General features: G+C 40.0%; 1 protein-coding gene across 3 annotated transcripts in view; it reads right to left on the reverse strand.

The window, feature by feature from the left end:
• Window positions 1–16,517, reverse strand: part of LOC115055795 (collagen alpha-1(XIX) chain) — an 88,748-nt gene that overhangs the window by 3,676 nt on the left and 68,555 nt on the right. For all 3 annotated transcript variants that reach the window (XM_029521819.1, XM_029521818.1, XM_029521817.1), the window contains 16 exons: window positions 15,098–15,151; window positions 14,882–14,935; window positions 14,218–14,262; window positions 13,239–13,289; window positions 13,048–13,092; window positions 12,077–12,103; window positions 10,877–10,930; window positions 10,112–10,156; window positions 9,711–9,755; window positions 9,553–9,615; window positions 9,098–9,133; window positions 7,523–7,567; window positions 6,903–7,046; window positions 5,610–5,676; window positions 5,377–5,514; window positions 2,149–2,226 (listed from right to left, as the gene is read on the reverse strand). In XM_029521819.1, coding sequence (XP_029377679.1) covers window positions 2,149–2,226; window positions 5,377–5,514; window positions 5,610–5,676; window positions 6,903–7,046; window positions 7,523–7,567; window positions 9,098–9,133; window positions 9,553–9,615; window positions 9,711–9,755; window positions 10,112–10,156; window positions 10,877–10,930; window positions 12,077–12,103; window positions 13,048–13,092; window positions 13,239–13,289; window positions 14,218–14,262; window positions 14,882–14,935; window positions 15,098–15,151 — 991 coding nt within the window. The remainder of the gene's footprint in view (window positions 1–2,148; window positions 2,227–5,376; window positions 5,515–5,609; window positions 5,677–6,902; window positions 7,047–7,522; window positions 7,568–9,097; window positions 9,134–9,552; window positions 9,616–9,710; window positions 9,756–10,111; window positions 10,157–10,876; window positions 10,931–12,076; window positions 12,104–13,047; window positions 13,093–13,238; window positions 13,290–14,217; window positions 14,263–14,881; window positions 14,936–15,097; window positions 15,152–16,517) is intronic.

Genomic DNA, 16,517 nt, shown 5'->3' on the forward strand with positions numbered 1-16,517 from the left:
TTTATTAATTATTATTATTATTCCGAATGTGGATTTTATGACATAGTATAATATTTTTATCATAACATGGTGAGGTCATTATCTCAGATATTAGTTACTCATGTTTCTTAGCAACAGCTGTTAGAATGGAGACACATTCGGCATCGGCCCCATGTCTCTATGAACAATGTGTTTGTACGGTACAAACACAAGTAACAGTTTCATTTCCTCTGTTTTCTCTCCATGAATTGAAAAAGAAAAGAAAACAAAAAAAAAAAAAACTTCCACTACCATTGAGCTCTTCATTACATCAGTCAGAGCAGCCACAGCTCGAGGGTGCTCTTCCACAGTTCGTACAACAACAGGCATAGAGACTCTTTGCTCTTTTCTCTCCTATGACAACACAACTTGCCCTTTTCCTCACTGCCACATCCATCTCCTCTAACTGCTCACACACATTGTCTGCCCTAGCCACTTCTTCTGTTACCATCAATAGAAAGGTGCATAGCGCCATAAAAATAGTTTTACTTTCCAACTTCTTAAATCAGTGATCAGCCAAAGACTTCAGCTGAATGCTAACAGCTGCTAGCTTAACCCTGCTAATTAGACTTCAGAATAGCACAGAACTAATGCACTTCAGGTGTGCATAACTTAGCAACAGCACCATCAGAAGTAATTACTATCAAGATAGGTCACAGGGAGATGAAGCAAAGACATCAAATGGAGACTGTGGCCTGCCGGGAGGACTTCTGTCTAACAAACCTGGTAAAATGGAGTCTTTTCTATGTGAATGGGTGGCAAGAGGCTTCTGGGTCCAAAGGAAGTTTTGGGTTAAAACCTGAATAGACTTGTTTTCCTTTTCTTGGGTTACGCTGACAGATGAACAGGTTTGGGTTCACTGGTGAGTTTAACTTGCCTATAGACGTGAGGTGGTAGTTGCCTGTGTGTATCTCAGCCCAGGGAGTACCCTGCCCTCACCAATCAATGTCAGATGATCGGCAGATACGCAGCATGTGAATCAGTTATGCTTGTCTCTATGAGCTTACAGATGGTCCAGAGGGAACACGTCCCTGTTGACAGGCTGTCCCTCACTATGATGGCCAGATGACAAACTCTTTTGGTAGGGGAAAAAAATCCTCCATCGTCAAGAGACTTGTAAATCTAAATTCAGGAAAAACATAGAACAGTGGCTTGGCACATTGATTTTATTCAAGTGCTATCCAACTATCCCCAAGATGTAAGTACTGCTGAAGTCTCACCCCGCCCATTGTGTCGAAGGTGTTTCCTATCTCTGTGGCCCTGAAGAGGATGTCTTTCACCAGCCATGATTTGTTCTCTCCAGAGGAGCTACAGTCAGATCCCCTTTTCCCTACACATCCATTATGCACATAGACACAGTAGGTTGAGTGAATATATGCTCTGTGATAAACTTCTCCAGTCACAGACTGGAAGTCAGAAAGTTAATCTACTTCTCAATGCTCCAGGATACAAGGAGGTTTTTTTTTTTTTTAGTTCATGGGACCAGGGGACAAGCTGCCAATTTGAGTTGTGTTCAGTGAAACTTTGTCCAAGACAAAACCAAGCTAGGATTTTACTTCAGAGAATGGACGTCATTGCAACATTTTCTCATCTACTGGGGTCCCTGAGTTTTAGAAAACCGTGCAATTTGGGAGCTGTGTTGCTCTCCAATGTGCTGAAATATCAAATGAAGGGTGAAATAGAATTTCAGGTTTGCAATATGACACAACCCCAATTCCCTGATGGTATAGGGACATGTATTTCATCTCCTTTCTTTCATTAGACAGTTAGCAAACCTTGGTGAACTGTGACAGATATAGAGGAGATCCTGTGATCACGTGTGACAAATATGGCACAAAGACAAAAGTTTACTGTTTTGTTTAGTTGCCAATGGTAAAATAATAAAACCTAAGCCCTAGAACAGGATTAATTCAATGATTTTAATGAAAAAAAAAAAAAAAAAAAAAAGGCCCGAAACTCTTCTCAGTGTCTGTGACAGACTAGTTTTTTTCCCCCCAACAGTATCACTCCTTTCCTTCTTAGAATTTGCTGAACCAGTGAGCTGAACCTTAATTGGACCAGATTCGAAAAACATATATCCTCTAACTAAGATGCTTCTTATGGGTTATGATTAGGGTGTGGTGTTCTTACCTGGTGGCCCCATGACTCCTGGATCTCCTGGTAACCCCAGACCTAGCTGGCCTCGCTCTCCTTTCTGACCCCTGTACCCTGCAGGCAGACACAACACTGAATATGAATACTGCAAAGAAACAGTAGATCTTCTTAGCGTCATGTTTATGGACTATGTCGCACAGTTAGTACGATTAATATCAATGCCATAACATGTTAATATGTCTGTGCAGTGACACCGACATTACAGATTAACTTCTTGATGATAGAAACATCATCAACACAATGACAATGTCAGGTCTCAAGTATGTACTTGTGTTGAGGGAAGCAGTCATAGTAGTTGATATAGAAAGAGGCTACTCTGGATTTTTAGTTTCAATTCCAAGCCTCTGAATAATAAAAACAAGTACTGACATCCTGTCAAAATAAAAATCATCAAACAATCCATCTGTGCCTTAGTGTTTGAAGAAGAAGGCGTGGTGGGCTTGTACAGTTCTCCATCTTTGAAGACTTCAAAACAGAGCAAATACGCTTTTTTCACACACAGGTCAGACATTTGGGTCACTGCAGGCATTCAGAGAGTGACAAGAGAGGTGTAATTAAAAGTCAGCTCGTTCTGGAGAAAACAGATGCAACAGATGCAAAAAACAACCATGTCCATTCGTGATAACTAGACTCTGACAAGGATAAAGTTAAAAGTAAATATAATTCTCTGCCAGGTCATTCATTTGAAGATTAAATGAAATAAAATAAAAGTCAGCCATTTTCTTTTTGGTCATAGGATTACATCCAAGATGAAAAAACAAGCAGTGTCAGACACACATCCATGCTTAGTGTATCAGATTTGTGTGGGTGTCTTCAAGTCAGGGCAGCAAACCTTTTCACTCCATGCAAAGCCAGTAAGTCTTTAATTTTCAAAAACAGCAGTATACGAAGTAAGAATGTGTGGCTGTGAGAATATTTCCCCATGGGGCACTTAAAAGTAATGGAGTCTCAAGACCAGCAGTTGCATGGAGTGCATCAGAAACACTGAAAGCTTCGCACTGCCTGCCCCAAAGGAGTAATGCTTCAATGCTTACATGTCAGAGAAAATCTCAGAAAAAAGGCTTATGAACGCCTCAAAACTGCAACTCAAAGAGAGAGTGGCTATCCACACATTGTCGCAATAACGAGACTTCTGTCAACACTCACAAAGCCTGGGGTATTCATTCAGGGAGGAGACGTACCATGGAGAAAAGAGCACTGTACCTTAAGCAAAAAAAAAATCCTGAATAGCACACAGGGCAATGAGCTTGGGTGTCATGCTGGACTAGTGCACAGTGATAAACTGAAAATGGCACACAACGTCCGTACACAGTTTAGGGGCACTAATGGACAAAACACATTAGTAAAAAACTATATTTCCACTGGGTGGGATTTCAGGCTTGATTGATAAGATTGCACTTTTTACACCTGCTGTATGCTGCTGTAAACAGTATTACCAGCAACATCTATTCCTGCTACGACTTAAAAGGAGACTTTTTTCTATCATAGACTAATTACTGGGGGATATTTGCTGATATTTCTATACTGTACAGCACAAAGATTAGCAGTTCTGAAACACAGTTTATATGCAGATATAATAAAAGACATTTTGCTTAAGTCAGTATCAATAAATGCACAGAATGAACTGAAATACAAAGTAAAAAAATGTTCAAAGAACACAATGTTGAATTTTTGAAATATGCACTTAAAACACAATGACAGCAGCGAGAATTTCCATAATGATCTCAGAGGTAAAAGATAAATAGAAAGACAAAGAAACACTCAATAAAAACAAATGAGGGAAAAAAGTAACAAAAAAGAACTGATGCTTTTCAGCATCCTTATGGGTATTCTCTACCAGCTTGAGACTTTCGCCATTGTGAAATCTAACCAAGAGGAAAAAAAGACTGTGAATCCAACAGAGGGGTTATTTTTCTCCATAAACAATTCATTTTGGCTTATTGGAGAAGAAGTCAAATTGGATATTCCAGAGGAGCACAGTCTCCAGCGAAGGATGACGAGAAATAATGAGGAAATATTACCCCAAACTCTCTCCCCAGCTGAGTGGAGGCAAAGAAAAAATTAAGAAGTTGTTGAATTTTTGATATATCAAGGGAAATAACTTTCCTCTTTATTTTCAATAAATACTTATTGCAAAGCTGCATTAATAATGACCTATAAAACACTTGTTTGAAGCATAAAAAAAATAAACCAGGCAGAGCAAAATCCCAATTGTGCAATGCAAAAGGCATTAACACGGCATAAATACTACTTATATTAACCATATTATTTTTTAATTAATGCAGCATTTATATTATACCAGTGAGTTGAAGTGTTAATGGTCTTCAATAATGTGAGGTAGATACAAAGCTTAAAGAGAAAAGCCGGTGCCACGGTGTTTTGATCTGCACCGATACGTGTTACACTCCTCTTCAAAAGTTATGTCATAGTTCTGCTGCAGACACAATATACATCTGGGCAAGTTTGAGGTATTATGCCTAACCAGCAAACCATCAGCAATGTTTCAGCACTCAGAAAGTTATTATCAGTTTGATAAAGAATGTTCACCCTCTTTCCTGACTACGCTCCTTTTTTATTTTAGGAGCTTTCTTTACTGGAGTGAGGTATCAACACTGTGGCTCTCTGCTGTCCACACTGGTAATACTTTCTCTTATTCACAGCCAATTCTTCGTTTGTCTTCATATTTCCCATAGAGTCGCTGTGCACCACACTCCTGGCCTTTCCTCTGCTTCCCGCCCCTCAGTCTGCATTGATATGTGGGTGTAAGCAAGAGAAAAATACCCATGAATCCCTGCAAAATCCAAGTGTTAGCCTACATTGGTGCCCTCGCCCCAAACCAGTCAATTACCAACGTTAAATCTCACCTCTTAACATGCAGAGAAACATCTTAAGCAGAATTCATGCCAAGCTGCAGACCTGGTTTTATTATAGTAAATGCTGCCTCCTTTAAATTCAGTAGGTTCCATGTGTGATACAGCATATGGTGGGTGGACTAATTGGTAGATTCAATGCACCAATGAGCCCTACACATATGCCTAGGCTATATAAACATTCAGTAACATCAGACAACATATGGTTAATTGACTTTCACTCACAGTTTTCAATTGTAAGGAATATTATTTCTTCTTTATATTGTATCAGGGCTGGTTATTTTTCAAAGGCTGTATCATGGCTCAGCAGTTCTGCCTTCCTCAAAGCGCCTACCTTGAGGACCTGGAGGTCCAGGCTCTCCTGGTGGGCCTGGTAATCCATCTTTGCCAGGAGGTCCTGGGGGCCCTTGGACCTGTGAAGCCAAGATGCCTGCAGGTGTCTTCTTTAGCATGGCTGCTCTGGACAGCTTCTCTGTAAGATAAGAAAAACAAAAACACTTCACTTGGAAAAGGCATAGATGACACAAGGAAGAAAAAACAGAGGCTGCTGTTAGAAAAAAAATGTACCTTCAAGGACCCGTAATACTTCATTTCGAATTAACATTTTTAGTTCCTCAATGAAGCTGGGATCATCCTGTGTGAAGAGAGAAGAACAGAAAATTTTCCTGAAATATGTTTTGAACTGGCAACAGAAGAGACCAACAGACATGACAGTCATCACAGCATGAAAATAAAGTGGATAGCTGTTGAATGCAGACGAGCGATAAAGCAAACCAAAATGTGTGGACAAATGAGAGGACAATTCTCTTATCCATATGCCATGAGGAGTGTATAATTTAATGAATGTGAAAATGATATTATGCCTTTAATGGTCACCAAATCTGAACCCAATTAAACACGAATGGGACTGTCCACCGCCATTATAAAAACCCCATACCATGGTTTTTCCTTTAATCTGTCACCCACCTGTATCTCAACACATGTAATTCCCACTGATGATAGAAACCTGAAGAAATACCTGATAGATTCACATTCACACTGAACCTATTACAGCTGGCATTGAGATTTCTTAAGCTCTTTTTGAATGATTCAGTAAAATCCCATCTTGCTTTATTATGTAACATTTGCACCTTCAAGCTTGCTGAAAGTAAAACAAATTCAAGCAGGGAGCATTAAATTTGCTATAAGTCTATAAAGAGATTTTGAGCTGTTTCTTTATGTCCAGATCTGCGCTCAGGAGGAAAATAGTAGTTTGTCATGTCAACTCTTTATGGCTCCAACGTCAAAGCAATTATACAACAATATATGGTTTGACACAAGAAACCAGAGCAAGATGCTTTAGAAAAAGAGAGTATTCTCTTTGTAGTTCGTGAAGTTTTCTGCACTGATAGATCATTCAGGAGCAATGTCAAAACACTGTAGCCTTGGACCTTGAATCTTTGCATTCAAAACAGCTTTTCATCTGAGCTGTGAATGTTATATAATTGTTGTGACTGCGTACAGCAAAATGTGTGTAAAATGTCTGTGACACACGGAGGTGTTTTCACTGCTCTACAGAGCTCTGGGCACGCCCACATATCTCTGTCTTTCTTTCTGTCTCTATCTCTTTCCCTCTATGACCTTCTGTTGCGCTTAGATTATCAGGAGTGGGAAGTGTTGAGCAGAAAGAGAACAGCATCCTCCCTTGCACAGCCTTGTTTGATGTTTCATCCACAAATCTGTGGCTGCACCACTTTACACATGGAGAATGAGAACTGAACTAGTTACACAAGCTGAGGAAAGAAGAAGGATGATTAAGGTTTTGATCCCGTGGAAGGACAGTCTTTGTTTTCTCTGAATATCTGCAAAGGTACAACTTACCAGGACATTTACTCTGCCAAACTCTCCTGGAGGGCCAGGATCCCCTTTTTGGCCAGGTGGTCCGACGGGTCCAATAGGACCAGGGTCTCCTGGGCGACCTCTTTCACCTTGAACACCTCTTTCCCCGGAAATTCCTGCATCACCCTGTGTTACAGAAGCACAGACTTATCTCTACTCTATATGATGCTACACAATATTTTGCATTATATTTGTAAATAAGTCAATGGCTGGCATAAATTACACCACAGACAGTCTGATTTTCAGGTGAGACTCATACCCAACTGTATCACTAAACATGCTGTACGTAGTGGCCCGTTTCTCCAGTCAGTCGCTTGTCCTGAGGTTCTGTTGCCAAATTTAAAGCTAAAAGCGTATTTTTGCATCCTCCATTACCAGCATTTGCAATAGATTACTACAGAAGTGTGACAGAGCTCTTTAATTTTGCCGTGCAAATACAATAGGAAACCGTAGTGAGCGTTAAATGTCTTTATCCAGTGCTTATAGGGATTAGTCATATTTATGCTGAAGGAAAGACTTTCATAACTATTCAAACCATTTTTTGGAAATTATATAGTCTTCGTCTTACAAAACAGCTTCTTTTAAGGAATGATGCTACTTACACGCTCTCCTTTGGGTCCTCTGTCCCCTGTTCTACCTGTAGCTCCCTTAGAAATAAAAGCAAAAAAGCATTTTTTAGGCTTTTTTGTAGACCAAGAAGTAAACTGGAATGTGAACATGATATGATGCATCCCCCAGAGCTTCTCATTCACACCAGGCACTGATGTTCAGAAATATTCAAAACTCTGATATTCTAATTTGCAGACATGAAGCTGAGATTGATATTACTTAAAACCACATTTACTGTAATATTTGCAGAGGTTTTCTGGTTTGTTGTCTGGAAAAAAAGTGAACAAAGGTTTCCTGAATTGCCTGAATTTAGAAATGTATTTTTTCAGTTGACTGCATTGATTGCTTCTTACTGAGCTCAAGTGTATTGCTTGCATAATATCTCTTTGTATAGGGTTCCACCCTCTGCGATGTCACAGCTCCTCTGTGTCACTCCGACTTTGTTTTAGAAATACCTGTTTTCCCACTGTCGCTGTCTTTACTGTATGTAGGAGCGAGAGGAGGATACCTGTCTCTGGCTTCATGTCACAACATCTTGCGTCTTCCAATCCCCGCCGTCACTACTCATTGCTTTCCTTTACTGCACACACAGCAATACCTTAGGGAGCATCTTTGTATCACTTTCCTGTTGCATTACAGGAGCCATGCAAAAGACAATCTGGCATGACGTGGTTTTAAAGCGGGCATCTCTTTGTGATGGTGTTCTCCCCTGCCTGCTTTAATCTGCAGTACTCTGTATTCCCCAGTGCCTGATGGGAAGCTTAAATCTATCATCTTGCCCACTGAAATATGCTTCCCTGAGTATTACATTAAACCTCAAAGCAGTGTGCAAGGAGTGTGGATGAAGGAGCATTACAGTCTGCTAGATGGCACTGTTGCCCCACCAAAAAGTCAAGCACCATGGCAGAAAGTCATGAGAATAAAGGCTATGTTCTGTCATGAGATTTTGATGGAAGAATATTAACTAATAATAATGAGAAAACAATAAACTGCTGGGACTGTCATTAAAATGTAGGGTGAAAAAAACCTACCTAATCAGCCAGCAAAACAGAAATATTAATAGCCACTCCGGTTTGGTTATTAGATTGCATAATGTGCTGGGAATGGCTATTCATGGCTGATCAGCGCTACATGCTGTGAGCCCATTCTGTATGTATGTTTTTATGTAGTAAATAGTGTATAATGTATTAGATCAGTCACTTAAAAGGAGATTTTGGTGCACCATTTGTTTCAATTTTGACCAGGTTCATCAGGCAGCAAAATGCATATTTAATCTAAGTGTCTACTGCCCTCTATTACAAACATTTTATCATTGCCTGAACGCATTAACTGTATAATTAGGGTAAAAAGACTAAAAGTCAACAAAGCCTTAAATCTGCAGGATTCTATTTAGTTTGTATTGTTAAAATCTCAAATATGCAAATAGGTTTCATGCACTCAGGATGCTGTAGCTTTTTTTTTTTTTTGGGGGGGGGGGGGGGTAAAAATCTGCTGTGCCATCTTTCTGTAGATTGGCTGATGTAAAGCACTTTCTATAAGGGGATTTGCAACGTGTTTTCACTACTCACCTTGTATCCAGGAGTTCCATCTTTTCCAGGTCTGCCCTGCTCAAGGAGTGCAACACAAACAAAGACATTCTGTATCAGCTTCCACCTTCGATTGGATCAGCACTGTTGCACTCGTAATCTCCACAGTTAATGAGATATCTCAACCAAAGGATAATGATCCTGATTGCTGCGTGAACACTGTTCCATTGTGCGCTTACAGGGAAAATTACAGAAACCAACTCTGATGGTAATTACGTAGCAGAATGTAATCATCTCTAGGACACCTGATAGCATTATAGCCATACTGTCCTTGACTCATCTTTTTTCTAATGTAATGGAAAAAACAAGCTGCTGATCGACGATGAAAGAAGACTGTGTCGTTTTTATATCAAACCTGGAATTATTGGCAAGTATTTTAGCAACATCTCCTTTTCATTATTAAGAGAAGAGCAACAGAATTCATGTAGCCTCCTTACAGCAACACCTTGCGGTCCCTCGGGTCCTGGGAATCCTGTCTCTCCGAGTGGCCCCCTCTCACCCTGTCAGAGAACACAGACAGGCAATGTCAATCGGCACTGACAAAGGAATGACGCATAGACTGACAGCTCAAAGAGAGTTAGAGGCTGCATCTCACCGGCTCTCCTGGGATCCCTGGCTCTCCACGAGTGCCGGGCTTCCCCTGTCAATCACAAACATAGGAGAACAGACAGTGTTTGACAGGTCCTCAATGGTGTCATATCCACTGCACCCCTGCAACCTCCCATTTATTATATAGCAACCAACTGCTACTATAGCTGCACTGAAAATACAGTTCAGTTCAGAAAATACAGAGCACAGGTATACATCCGATTTCTTAAATGTGGTGTTATGGGACTAATCTGAGTGCTTCATGAAACATCATTGACTTGTTGCCAGGAGCAGACTTTAACACTTTAACAACAGATTGATCACGAAGGAGTATGTGTCAAGGTAAATTCATTGAGGAAAAACAACAACAACAACAACAACAACAACAAAAAAACAAAACATACTTACTGGAGCACCTAGCGTCCCAGGTGAACCAGGCAAACCAATATCACCCTGAAAGAAACACAACATGTGTCATTTAGATGATACACACAGTACATAAGGAATACACATAAATGACTATAATATCATGCAGACACATTCATACAGTAGTGATATCAGAAATGACGTAACCAGGATATAATTAAAGCGCCTACACACTTCAGTGTTTAGACAAATGCAAAAGAAAGTTTAAAAGCCTGTGTTTAGGTCGAATTACTCAAAGAAATCATGAACGCATATTTATTACATACCTCCTTATCAATGTAAATACAACTATTAGTCCCAACTTTGACATCTATAATATATCTCTAAAGGGCAACATGTGTGAGTGCCCACACAAGCACGCATGCACACAGCGGGTCTTATAAACAGATTTACAACAGGAAGCTGTGAAAAGTTCCAAATGCATTGTTAAGTTTGTTGTTGTTGGATGGTTAATTATAATATACATACTTTCCCTACAAACTGCTCTAGTATTATTGCATTTCCAATTAAAAAAATGTTCAACCTGAAATTGATTCAGCCAGTCTTTCAGAAAAGCCAAAAACAATGACTTTGCATCATTGTTGTCCCATCAGTTAACTTATCATGACATGTTTCACTGGCCTTTTGTTAAATGTTGTTTTCTGGTGGATATGAGAATAAAAGAATGAGAAAATACTTTTCCTCCCTTTGTAACCGGGTTAGATCATGGCAGATTAGACTTCTCTCTGAGCTAATGTTTCTGCTTACCTTCGCACCAGGTAGTCCCTCCAGTCCAGGTAAACCCATTGCCCCTGGGTCGCCCTGTTAGAGGAAAAGGTATCTGCTGAAGCAGCTACTACTGATACTTAGTTCCCTACTTTTGCTACCACGAAAGATCCTAGTTTTGGAGGGTAATCTTGGTAAAGGACATTATTACATGTCTGTAAGTAAAAATTATACATAAACAAGCAAATATAGACTACAGCTGTACAGTGTAGTGTACAGTTATAGATTGAAGGCAAGTAAATTTAATTCTGCAGAAGCCAAGATTTGACAAATTGTCCTCTCATCTCTTGATATTTCCAGCCAGCTGTTAATACAGCCCTTCACGTGTCAATACAAAGATAATCCCAAGAGGACAATAACTCAACCCGAGTGTATTATATTATGTGATCTATGACACATGCTATCACACCTTGTAGGTTACAGATGGGATAGAAAAAGAGCCCCATTTGACATTCACAATCAGACTTGCTTTTTGCACTAAAAATAGAGCCCCATTCCCTGCGCTTGAACAAGTGATGGCCTCTATCTGCCTCATCTTGTGCAAGCTGCCATGGGAAAATGCCATCACACTGCATGGAGGGGCAACTGGTGCTGACATAGACAAATTGTGCAGGTAATTGTCACACATGTAGATTGTCGTGAATAAGCGAGTGTGGCTAAGGGGAGAGTGGGCCAGCTAGAGGATCAGCTGTGAGACAGATTGGGGCAATTCCACCACAGCACTGGAGCCACTCACACAATTTATTAAAGTGTCAAATTAACATCTTGGTGAAAAATCACTGTGCAACATAACAATAAAAAATTCAATTGGCCCTGTGAGAATAAAGAATTCATGTCAATGCGTCAAATTGTCTCCATGTGTATGTGTATTTTTTTCAAGCATCATTTTGGGGGGGTTGGGGGGTGGGCATGTGATGTACAGGGAGGGTTCATAGGTTCCTACTGGCAATATGGTACAACAGTTTCATATTTGCAGGCGAAGTAATCATTTTTTGCTGTGTGTTGAAGTTCAACTAAGAGCGGTTAAGTGCTCAAGCTTGAGGGTGTATTGACTTGGTTGTAGAGAACCACAGAGACAATAATAGAAAGCAACTGGCAGCTCTAAAGTCTTATTTTTTGGCAACACAAAAACAGACAAATATTTCATAAAAATATATTCCAGAATGAAAATCCTCAACTCACTGCAGGTCCTTGGTCTCCTTTGGGACCCTGAAAAGAGAGGAAAAAAGTAAAACAACAGATTACCTCCATGAATGTGGATACTGCCTCCATAAAAATATGAAATATAACCTGAGATGACATGTGGCTACTCCAACTTATTGTCAGTGAAATTAATAGTTTTCATCATTGCTCTACCTTTTGCGCACAATTTCTTTCTATAAATTGTACATTGTAGAATATGGAACTCACTCATGCAAGAAATGATGACCAGAATCTCATAATCCAATCTCATTATGACATGACATTTGCATATATTAGACAGGCATTCAATTTTTTTTAGCATTGTCCACATAAAAAATGGGAATTATTAAAAAGATGGAGCTCTGTCCGTGATGAAGATGCTCTCATTATGGTTACTCCAGAGGGGATGCTGGGCTGTCATGGATGCAGTACTGAGAGAGTTATCCTCAAGATTTAACTTTGGTTCATGTTCATCGTGCACTGGGGATATTGGAGAGTCTATTTATTGTTACCACCTTAAGTGTTTTCGTTGAGGTGGATGGATCCCTGCGGGGCCTGTGAGTGAAGGTCTCTCAGGAATGGACAAGATTACAAACTGCCTGATAAGGAGGAGCAGGGGGAGCTGATAAACAAAATTGGGTCACCTCAGCTTTGCATTGTGTCGAGCAACTGAACTTCTAAGACCATTTTACATATCAATGATGCAGTGTGTCCTGGGGCAGGTTGAGAGACACCTTTTCAAAAATCAGGAAGCCTCTTGGCCTTCAACAGCCATCCGCTCTGAATATACATAATTGGCTGTGAAATAAGGGCCCCAGAAGCTGAGATGACACTGGAAGCAGGTCAGGTTATTCGTCATTCAGATCTTCTACATTCCGTGGCTTATACAGTATCAACATGCCAATGTGCTAGTATTTCTCCATAATACACTGTTACAGATTTGCTTCAGGCATAATAGTGATTGTTCTTACCGGCGCACCAGGAGCTCCAGGGGGTCCTAAATTACCTCCACCACTCTGAAATGACATTCTTCATGTTATGAAAACACATTTTACAATCTGGGTCAAACACGTTTTAGCCACAAATGATTGAAGGCTCTGTACTATGCATTCAATGGCTCACAATGCTATCACTAAGTTGAAGTAATTTTAAAAGTCTTTACCTGCAGCTTGTACAGACTACTCATCCCATTGCCCTCCACAAAGGGTACACCCTGAAACACAATCAGCAGAAAATCAGACATGTCCTCTCAGTGAGTTTTAGTCACTAAGAGTCTACAGATAACTGTACAGTAGGTCTTGATCGTTTATACAGTGTTAAGCCTTTAAAAGCTACATGAGAGAGATCAATAGCTCATTTGGTGATTACACAAAGAGAGAGTGCTAGAGAGTGAGAAGTAAAGAGAACAGAAAAAACTGAGTACAGTAGACATGTTTTGATAATCCCTTTGCTAGTTGTGATTAAAAGAAACAAGAGTATCTCGGAAACACAAAAGAGCTCACAGATTAAGAGATTGAGCTATGAGAACTAGGCAATCTAGTTTTCTTGGACATATTAGAACCTTTAAGAATGTTTTTCTCGTGATACATTGGTGGAGGGCAGCTATTGTAAATGTGGGAGTCAAGATTCTCATTTAGAAGCAAGTGGATGCCTGTGCCCTTTTCACGCCACTGAGCCATTCCCTGTACTCCTAGACTGCAGTTTATGAGGCTAGGGTGTGGGGGGGCACGGAAGGTTCAAGGGGACTGCTGATGAATTATAGATTTGCCTTTGGAAGTGCTTACTCAGTGGCCTTTTAAAGGGAGGGAACATGATTCAATGCCAGTGTGCAGGTCGCTACAATTTCATCACATCTCTACTGTATGTATGCTCATCATGTTTTTTTTTTCTGCATAGGACACAGTTAGACAAAGTGAAATGTAAGAGCCCTGATTATATTTCTTTAGGAAGAGATGTCTATGGCCTTCACACGCATCTGTGAAAATAAGCTCTTTGAATGGCCCTGGTGAAAGCAAAATAAAACTAATGTTTAGATTTTTTTCTTAGCATTAGGTCTGAACAGACACAGAACCCCTGACCATTTCAGAGGTTTTGGGACTTGTTATCACCAGCTGGCTCGCATTCAAACACAAAGAACTTACTGGAGGCCCTGGAAGCCCCGGTCTGCCCGGAAGTCCTTCATTTCCCTGCCAAAGACAAACCACAGGAACATCTTAGACATATCTGTGAACCTCCAAATCTTAACTCAGTCTCATGCTTATGCAATCTGTAAATATGGAATCTCCTATACGAGTCCTAAGAAAAAGACGAAGATTCCCTAAAAAGGATCATATGAAACAACAACAAAGACAAAAAATGTCTTGGTTAAAAAAGCCTTCTCATTTCTTTTTATTGTCCTTTTTTGGGGCTTCTTATGCCTTTATTTTAATTAGCACATTGCAAAGAGGCCGACAGGGAAAGAGAGAGGGAAATGACCTGCATAGATCCTTGACTGGAATTGAACTGAGGACACTGCGATAACATGGCATGCACGCTAACCTCTCAAGCACCTGTGCTTCCAAGATCAGATTTGCCATCTTAAATTGTATTTTAAATTGTACTTTTATTTTGATGAAGACCTACACTTTACGGAACAGCACATAAACAAATTTATACTTACAACCAATTACATTAGCTGAAAACAATGCAGGAATATTAGCAAACATGATGTGTGAAGTCGAATAGTGTAACATACATAAAACCATGGAATATATACACACTCCTTGCATTATATAGATCAATTCTTAAATGAAATGAACACCTTACTTTTTCCCCTTTGGCTCCTGGTTGGCCCATTGGACCTGGTCTGCCCATAAGTCCCTAGAAACAGAAGACCATTCTTGCAACAAATCTGCTCTGAGCACAAAACCTTACACGTTACAATAAAATAGACCCATAAAAACGCTCTTTGTGTCCTGATGTTATTGAATAATGAAAGAGGCTCTGGATAAAATCAGGCCACATGAATGGCAGATGCCTTACTTGGCCTCCTGTCCGACCGGTCACTCCAGGAAGGCCTGGTACACCCTGAGGCCCCTGTAGGAGACAATGAGGATAATCAGGCCTTACATAATTAATGAAAAGAACACTCACATTTACATTTCACTGCGACACTGGGCTTACAGTATACTTTCTTAGCTCTAAAGTAGGATGTTGAAATGATAACATCTAAAGTCCTTCAGTGTGGACGCCAAGCCAACAGCTCATGTGCCATTAAATTACTGGCTACTCACAAGAGAGTAAAAAGAAACTCTCTAAGGAGTAAGGTGTTGTGTAATGTGTTGGTCCACCTGTGTTCTTCTTCCCTCGAAAGGTTTTCTAGGAAGTCATTAATAACAATCTGTCATGCCTCTCACTCATTCCTTGTGCTTCTACCAGTTCTTGCTGCTCATCATCAACTCATAAAGCCCTGCAGTATAAAGTGCAGCTCACCCCACTAGACGCTGTTCAGTTACTTATGTGGTACTAATGCTACGGCCGACCTAGTCTGACTTGTTACCTTTTGTTCCTGTTGCTCCTAACCCTAACCTAAATTGTATTCTTTTTACCTGTGCCTCAGTATTCCCCCCACCAGTCAGCCAGCCTCGGCCCGTACACCACCTGCCTTCCAACCAACTCTGGACTCTGGATTCTGGCTCTTCCTTCTTCTCCAAATTCCTTGCATCTTACAATAAATAGCCCATCTCTGCTCGCAGTACTGTGTCTGGTGTTCTGCTTTTGGGTCTTAATCCTCTCAACCCAACACAATCACATGAAATGGTACACCACAGAGATAGACAATTCTGTATAGGGTGAATCAGACCTTTCTGTTTGCAGCAATGGCTGCTGTTAATGTTAATGCTTTTTCATACTACTTTGTCTCTGTATAAGCTGTGAAACAATTCAGCTGTTACAGTGGTTTGCAGAGCATATGTATGATTTTTTTTTTTTTTTTTTACAAGGCAGGCTTGTATTGTTTATTGTAATTCTGAAATTGCATTGTTTGTGTTATCTTCAATGATCACAATAAATAAATAAATAAATAAAAATGATCTTGAACTACGAAATAAAACATGGTTTTATTGAGCTGATACAATCTAGGTTATTGTTAGGTAGTCTGTTGTCATTGCAGTTCAGTAAAAATTGCCTTGTTTTTTTTTATGAGCACGCATGCACATGCATGGCACACTACTTTCTTCATAAAGTAGCTTGTAAAAATGCAAAAGGTAGGGCATAGTGCACATGCCCTACTGTGGATAACTTTTAATAGCATCTTTTGATAAAACACTTTCAGAGTAAACAGGCTTGAAGTCTTAAGTCTTACATTACAATAGATTTACATTCTTTTGAAAACCTCACCTCTCAATGTCACAGTGACTTCCAGATGGTTAGATAACTACTGAATTAATTTGTTTAGATTAAA

This window comes from Echeneis naucrates, chromosome 15, assembly GCF_900963305.1.
Source record: "Echeneis naucrates chromosome 15, fEcheNa1.1, whole genome shotgun sequence".
In the NCBI taxonomy this organism is placed as follows: Eukaryota; Metazoa; Chordata; class Actinopteri; order Carangiformes; family Echeneidae; genus Echeneis; species Echeneis naucrates.